The 7,935-nt window shown below is 48.1% G+C and overlaps 1 protein-coding gene across 2 annotated transcripts in view; it reads right to left on the reverse strand.

The window, feature by feature from the left end:
* Positions 1 to 622: 622 nt before the first annotated feature.
* The window catches only part of FAM198A (family with sequence similarity 198 member A), an 84,559-nt gene continuing 77,246 nt past the window's right edge, over positions 623 to 7,935 (reverse strand). For both annotated transcript variants that reach the window (XM_019508818.1, XM_019508817.1), the window contains 2 exons: positions 2,886 to 2,989; positions 623 to 1,087 (listed from right to left, as the gene is read on the reverse strand). In XM_019508818.1, the coding sequence (XP_019364363.1) occupies positions 877 to 1,087; positions 2,886 to 2,989 (315 nt within the window). In that variant the 3' untranslated portion in view covers positions 623 to 876. The remainder of the gene's footprint in view (positions 1,088 to 2,885; positions 2,990 to 7,935) is intronic.

Genomic DNA, 7,935 nt, shown 5'->3' on the forward strand with positions numbered 1-7,935 from the left:
CTGCTGTGTCCAAAACCCCATCTATCTAGAAGCTTCTTAGCAAGGAGCTTGGTTTGGGTTTTTTCCCCCCTCTAAATCCTCTCAGAGCTCAAAAAATAACATAAGCAACTGAGCTCAAGCTTTTTAAAAATAAATTAACAATTCACTCTGGACAGACCCCAGCTGGGAAAATTTCAGCTCAAAGGGTGAATGTTTCAGGAAACTATCAGTGTGTGAAGACAAAGATTTGGACTAGAACATGTTTTGCAATTTTAGCTATGGCAATTGCTGCCAGGTGTTTTTGGTAAGTCACTGGGACAAATTCTCAGCTGGTATTAACTAGTTTATATTCAGTAGCCATTCACACATCATTTATTAGACGGAGGAAGATGACACTTAGTGCACATAGTATGTCATCATTTGTATGATTCACTTTGGAGGTGCCACCCCTTTTCCCCCAACAAGTTGTTTTGACTATTTCTGACGGACAGATTCCCATTGGCTTCCATGAACTTTGCTTAGTCCCCATATTTAACATTGTTCAGATTCTCCTTGCCCTTTTGACTAAACATTCAAGTCCAAAGGAGCCTAAGGGATATAGGGACCCAGAATCTCATGGAAATGTAACTCCTGTGCAAATCCATGTGGAGTTGAAATATTTGGTGCACACATTTTACAAGCATTCCTATAAAACTTCAGAAATGTGTTTTCCTGCTGTTCCCCACTCGCTGGGATCTATCCTGGTTCTCCAGATCTACTGCTGATAAGAATTCAGTTCTGAAGAATCAAGCATTCCAGAAAGGCTTCTGATCACAAAAGCTGGAGGACTGAGGTATATCCATCATTGAATCCTTTCGTTTCCTAGCAGGCAAGTGTGTTGCCATTGCTGAGGAAGGTTTACAGTAACAAGTCCTTAACGACTGTCAAATTGTGGTCTTGAATGTACTGTAGTAAAATCTGTCCTCGTCTGTCAATGGTTTCAAGCAAGTGTCTAAGTCCCTCAAAGCCACCCTGGCTTTCCCAGAACTCTTGATCCATATACAGTGACTTAAGAAGCATATTCTGTAAACATCCTGACTGGAGCATGGTCACAGCTGTCTGCGGAAAGCTGATAAAGAAAATTAAGACAGGGAAAGAAAAGTGTTTACAAAGGCAAAATCCTATGGCTCAAGTTTCAGAGGGCGCATCTACACGTTCATTAATGCACAGTGGTTACTGTGCATTTATTTAGTATTTGTATAATCAAGTACTAAATCGGAGTTACTGCACAGTAGTGCCGGCAAACACCTTTTTAGAGATGCTGCTGTGCAGTAGCCTAATAATACAGTGCAGTAGTGTATTAGCATTGTCAGTGCTGTGATACACTACTGTGCAGTATTATTAGGCTACTTTGCAGTTAGTGGGTTGTGTAGATATGCCCAGAGCATAGCAGAATGGCATTTGATCCCTATCTACCTCTGTCTCTGGAAGTCTTCTATCTCATACTTTTCATATGTCATACAAAGCAGAAATTGTTTCAATACTAAGTATTTTGCAATGCATGAATACAGGAAGCAATAATAATTTAGCAAGTATGTGTTGACAGGGAAACTGTCTGGAGCTGGGTGTTAACCACTGTGATGCTGAGAAATGGTCAGAGCCTCAGTTTAGTGTCCATCTCTAGTTACGGTACAAGAGAACATTATATGGGATATCTCAGTGTGAGAAATTTGCCCGGATATCAGAGGCCTAATCCTAAGATGAACCAATAAGAACACGCTTGGCCCATAACCTGGAAATGAAGCAATGAAACAGCTCAGAGGGCATCCCGCACCACTCTCAAACATATTTGGAGCAGAGGCCTTGAGAGTGGTAGCAGGGTGGAAGCACACTTAGGTGGCCTCACCACCTCACTTACTGGATTAGCACAAGTGGAGCAGGAGCAGAGGGTAGGCTTTGCTTCTTGGCTTGTTCCAGAGCACATGTTGAACCCTACTTATAATATATGAGATTCTCAAGACTACACTTATAATATATGAGGTTCTTAAGACTGCACTTATAATATATGAGGTTCTCAAGACTGCACAATGAGAAATGGCTCCAAAAGAGGCTCCAAAAGAGGCTCCAAATGAAATGGCTCCAAATGAAAAGGGCTGGTAACATGTGAAAGCCTGAGATGCAACAATAGTCCAAAAGCCGAAGTACCTGTTTGTTGGATATCTTGTGCAGCTGCCAATTAGAAGAAAAATAATATCTACAGCTGCTGAGCTAGCCATCAGCCACCCCCAGAGTGAGATATAAATATTCACTTCCGTATGAAATATACAGCTTGACTCTGATCTTGTTCTAGCCTTAGGCTGCTGACATGCCACTGATTTCACTGGAACCACTCTTGAATTACAAAGGCACATGTAAGACTAGAATTGGATTCTGTATTTGCACTTCAAATATACCTGCAGGTAGGACCTTATTCAAAGCTTGCTGGGAGGCATTCTTTTTCTGGAATAGGAGCTGGCTCATTCCCTTATGAAAGCCTGAGTGAAAATGCGATACATGAAAGTAATATATAGAAACATAGCCATTCTGTGTGTGAGGACTGTACTGCATGGTACAGATAGACTGGTCAGAAAAGGTTTAAGTATCAGCAAGGTAGGAACAGATATAACACACTCAGCCTTTGTACCTGGAATGAGAAGAAAGCAGAGCACAGGCCTGGGGAAGCCACATCTCATTTTTTATATTCTTACCAGAAGCTTGGTTTTACTGAAGAATCCTGACTGTGCTGGCCAGGGTGAGCGAGGCGATGCTGACTGTCTCTTTAATATTCCTGAAAGGAAGGAAGCTTTCTAATGGTGTGAGGGCTATGTTGTATGACCCTATGAACCTCCTGTGTTTGAAGCCAGAACTGAGCCTGGTGCCCTTCTTACCTGTCTATGCCTTCCAACAGCCTGAAGTTGAGCTTGGCTTCAGGATGGAGGAGTCTGCCTGCATTGTCGATGAACACTAGCTGGGAAGGCTCACTCCTCCGGATCTGGTGGGGGGGGGAAAAAGCCAAAAGGAGAAGTTCAGTGTGTGTACACGCTTTCTCTTGAGATGGTGGGAGGGAAGGGTAGCTTTTATGGATGGAGACTTGTTATTTGAACATTTATAGAACTAGGATAACTTGAGGTCAGAAATGAAAGTCCAAGAGTTTCAGGGTCTACAGGGCTGTTCTGCTAGCTCATGGCAGAACTGTGACAAGTGGTGCTTGTCTCATTTGCCTTTCTTTATAAATTGCAGAAGGGGAGAGCAGGATTTGCAAAGCTAGTACTCCCCCTCTTACTCAGGTGGGTAGGCAGAGACAGAAAGTGGGAGGTGCCTTCATTCTTTGTGTGTCCCCTTCCTGTCTTTGCCAACCAACACCCTGAGCTGGCACAGAGGAAGAGGTGTAACCTGTACCAGGTAAAGGGCTGACATAAGCTACTATCATCCCTACAGCAAGGGAAAGATATAAGGGACCCAACTGTGACTCAGGCTGTTTTCTTGTCTGTTTTTCAGCTAGTGCAGCTCTGAAAGGCCATGTATGTAGTGCTGGTGGTAAAAGCACAGTACAGTGTTTTAGCTGCACTGAACAAAATATAGAGGTCCTCTATGGCCAGGTTGCTCAAGTGAAACCCCTCTATTCCCCGAGTTCCTTGTATTAAAATGATCTGCTGTAGGTCTCCAAATTGAAAGTCAAATGTGGCTACCTAACAGCACTGAGCAACCTCAAATGTCACCTTTCATTTTGAGCTTCCCTATTTTATTGCATTTGTTATCATCCAGGGATATATTTTATTAACAGCATGCTGTTGAATCGCGGAGTAGGAAGGAATGTAGAATTAATTTAATTTGTTTGATATCACATTTATTCTGGCAGAATGTAATGTGACTAGCATTGAAGGAACACTGGCATTGTACGGCTACTAGGCTGTACTGATTTTTTACTCTAGAGGTGTTGTGTAGGCACAGGATGTAACTGTGTTCCTTATAGACTAACTCGTTCAGAGAGGCACAAGCTTTTTTACGGTACAGCCCACTTCATCATATGCTACTTCATCATGTCATAGCCTCCAGCAAAGTAGGCTGTAGCTTACAAAAGCCTTGCTGAATGAGTTAGTCTATAAGGTGCTGCACTAACCTACCTTCTGCCTAATTTCAGACTAACATAGCTAACTATCTGTGTTTTCTGTCAGCTGTAGCTTTAGATGTAGAAAGGTTTCTCTGTCTCATGATGTCACACTAGGTTTCTTTGGATGTGATGTATCACAGAGAATCACATAAAGCACAGAAAAAAGTGACATAGTTCAAGCGATCTGAATATGCTCTACAGTCATGTCATAACACACATGCACAGCTGCAGAGTGTTTGTAAATGGCCCATTGCAGGAAAAATTAACCCTCGTTAAATCAGATATTACATTAAGGTGCTCAAAGAAGAGAGCCTTAGGGAACTTGTGTTCCCTCCAGGGTTAATTTTTCACCCAGTTGGCCAGCAGGGCTAGGCTAGACTGGTCTGGTCTGGGCTGCACTGGCTATCAGCCCAGCCCCACCCTCTGGGCTGTCAGGGGGAAGGAGACAGAGTGTGTGTGTTTGTGTGGGTGGAGGGGGACGGTGGACAATGGACCCCCCTCACCTCATGGGCCACCCCAGCTACCCTGGCTGGGGTACTGGGGGAGCTGTATCTGGCCTGTGAGGTGAGGGGGGCTCCATTCCTCCACTCCCCACCACACCCCAAACTCTGGCCATTCAGCAACTGGGAGCAGCTGGCACAGAGCTCCCGGCTGGTTTGAATGGCCAGACCTGAGAGGGACAGGGTAGAAAAATGGAGCCCCCTCACCTCATGGGCCCCCACCAACTACCCCCAATACTCCAGCCAGGGTAGCTGGTGGAGGGTCTGTGAGGTGAGGTGAGGGGGCTCCATTCCCCCCTCACAACTTCCCCTTAGCGCTGACCATTCAACAGCCAGCAGCTCCATGCTGGCTGTTCCTGGCTGCTGAATGGCCAGAACTGGGGGGGGGTATGGGGGACGGCAGGGAATGGGGAGAGCAGAGGTTAGGCAGTAGGGCTGTGCAAAGCTTCAGGTAATGATTTGATTCGGAGGAGATTTGGCCCAATTTGGTAGCCGAATCTCCAAATCTGAATCGAATCAGGGACCAGTTTAAAGGTCCAAATCGTTTCAAAGCTCTCCTAATCTTCGGAAAAGATTCAGAGAGCTTTGATGATTTGGGCAGTCCTTGGTGGCTGCAGCAGGGAGCTACAGCTGGACTTGGAGCTGGTAAGTACTAAGGGTGGGGGATGGGGGGTAGGGGACCATGGGGTGACCCCTGCCAGCCCCCCCGACCCCCGCTCCCCCAGTGCGCCCATGGGTGCCCCATCTGCCCCAGCTTCTGGTGCTTTAAAGAAAAGCCGCAGTGCTCACCAGGTGCTACTGGATGGGGGAATCGATCCCTGCTGCCCCTCACTGCCCCCCACTGTGTGGGGAGATCTGCCATGAGGCCCCTGACCCCCCCTCGCTCCCCCAGGTCCCCCACAGGTGCCCTGCCCAGGCCAGCTCTGGCCCTTTAAGAAAAGAAAAAACAGACAAAAGCCCCAGGACTCACTGCTTCTGCAGTGGCCTTGCAGCTTCAGGGGGCTCATGCAGAACCCTGCCCATGTAGCGCGGGGCAGCAGGGGGCAGCGAGGATCGCCTCCCACATGAGCAGGAGCAGTGAGTGAAGGGCTTTTCTTGGGTTTTTTTTGTTCCTTAAAGGACTGGAGTTGGCCCAGGCCGGGCACCTGTTGGGGGGGCTGGGTGAGCGAGGGGATTCAGGGGGTTGTGCGGAGCCCCCCCATGCAGCATGGGGCAGTGGGGAGCAGCAGGGATCTCCCCCCTCCCCGCATGGCAGCACCCGGTGAGCTGGGGCTTTTTTTTTCCGAAGAGCCAGGAGCTGGGGCAGGCAGGGCAACCATTGCCAGGCTGTGGGGGATAGGCCTGGCTGATTCAGAGATTCAGCCAAATCGAGTCAGGGCAGTGATTTGAATCACTGAATTGAATCACTGTCTCCCAAATCAGCTGAATCCGAAGCGAATACTAGCCGCTTCGCACAGGTCCATTAGGCAGCCTCTTTGGAGGCTGCTGGAGCACCTCTGCCTGCTGGCCAGAACCATTGCAAGCTGGCTCTAACTCATGCCTGTTGGGTTGGGGAGGCGGCTGTAACTCATGGCACTTTATGCAAAGCACCATGGGTTATATTGGGTCCCTAATATCTGCACCCATAGTGTTCCTTCAGTCTTTTGCAGGACTAGGTTCTTATACTGTAGAGGGGGATTGACACCTAACACGGAGTAAATTGACTCGGTCCTGGGGCCTGCGCTGTTCAATTTCTTCATCAGCGATCTAGATGATGGGGTGGAAAGTAACCTGTGTAAATTCGCTGATGACACCAAAATTTGGGGGGAGGTGAGCACGCTAGCAGGGAGTGAGAGATTGCAGAAGGATCTGGATAGGTTACAGGGGTGGGCTAACAGGAACAGGATGCGTTTCAATACGGACAAGTGCAGGGTGCTGCACTTGGGCAGTAGGAACCAGCAGCACACTTACACAATGGGGAACTCCCTACTTGAGAGCACGGAGGCAGAAAGAGATCTTGGAGTCATTATTGACTCCAAGATGAACATGGGCCGACAATGCGAGGTCATGGTTGGCAGGGCTAACCGGACCTTGTCGTGCATCCACAGGTGCATCTCGAGTAGAGCCAAGGAGGTGATCCTCCCCCTCTACGCGACGCTGGTCAGGCCACAGCTGGAGTATTGTGTCCAGTTCTGTGCGCCCCATTTCAAGAGGGATGTGGACAACATGGAGAGGGTCCAGAGGAGGGCCACCCGCATGATCCGGGGACAACAGGGCAGACCCTACAGTGAGAGACTGCGGGACCTGAACCTATTCAGCCTCCACAAGAGAAGGCTGAGGGGGGACCTGGTGACCGTCTATAAACTCACTAGGGGGGACCAGAAGGGTTTGGGGGAGACGCTGTTTCCCCTAGCGCCCGCTGGCATAACAAGGAGTAATGGGCACAAGTTGATGGAGAGGAGGTATAGATTGGACATCCGCAAAAACTACTTCACAGTTAGGGCGGCTAGGAGCTGGAACCAACTTCCAAGGGAAGTGGTGCTGGCCCCTACCCTGGGGGTCTTTAAGAAGAGGCTGGATGCCTACCTGGCTGGACTCATTTGAGTCCCGTTTTTGTGTTGGGGTTTTGTTGTTCTCCCGCCCTGGCGGGGGGTTGGGCTAGAAGATTTACTAGGTCCCTTCCGACCCTAAATCTATGAAACTATGAAACTATGACTTGACCTCATAGTAAATGTGGAGCACAATGCAATTTTATACTGGTGTAAGTCATTCTACTCCAGGTAAAGTTAATCATCAGAAAGTGAGGAGTAACTATATAGTGGTGTAAGTTACACTGGTGTAAGAAGGGCAAGAGGTAAGAAGGGCAAGCAGGACACACTGGTATCAGCTGCCCTTATCAATTTCATCCTAGGGTAGCCATTTGATCAATGCAAAGACGCTTCCCTGTACCTAGTGGCCATGCACTGTCTTAGTGCATAGAGCAGGTCATGCAGATTTGCTGTAGAGTAAAACCTGGAATAGATTCCTCTGCAGTAGTTGTGCTGGGTATCTGCATTCTAAGAGTAGTGACAATACATGTCCTTACACTAAGCACATCTATACTTGAAATTAGCACGGTGTAATAAACTCTAGCACCGTTCATGCAGCAGTTTGTTTCTCCCAGGCACAGTATTTGGACGTGTACCTTGGACCACAGCATATTGAGCCAGGGCAGCCTCAGCTGGTTGGGAGCCCAAGGGGTCAGCTTGCCAGTCCAGAGCTGCTCCCCACTGGCTCAACGTGCTGCAGAGGGGCTGGATGAGGCATGAGGATGCTACTGTGTGGGGCTAACCAGCAGGCCCCCCCACA

This window comes from Gavialis gangeticus, unplaced genomic scaffold, assembly GCF_001723915.1.
Source record: "Gavialis gangeticus isolate Ggan-Ray unplaced genomic scaffold, GavGan_comp1, whole genome shotgun sequence".
NCBI lineage: Eukaryota > Metazoa > Chordata > Crocodylia > Gavialidae > Gavialis > Gavialis gangeticus.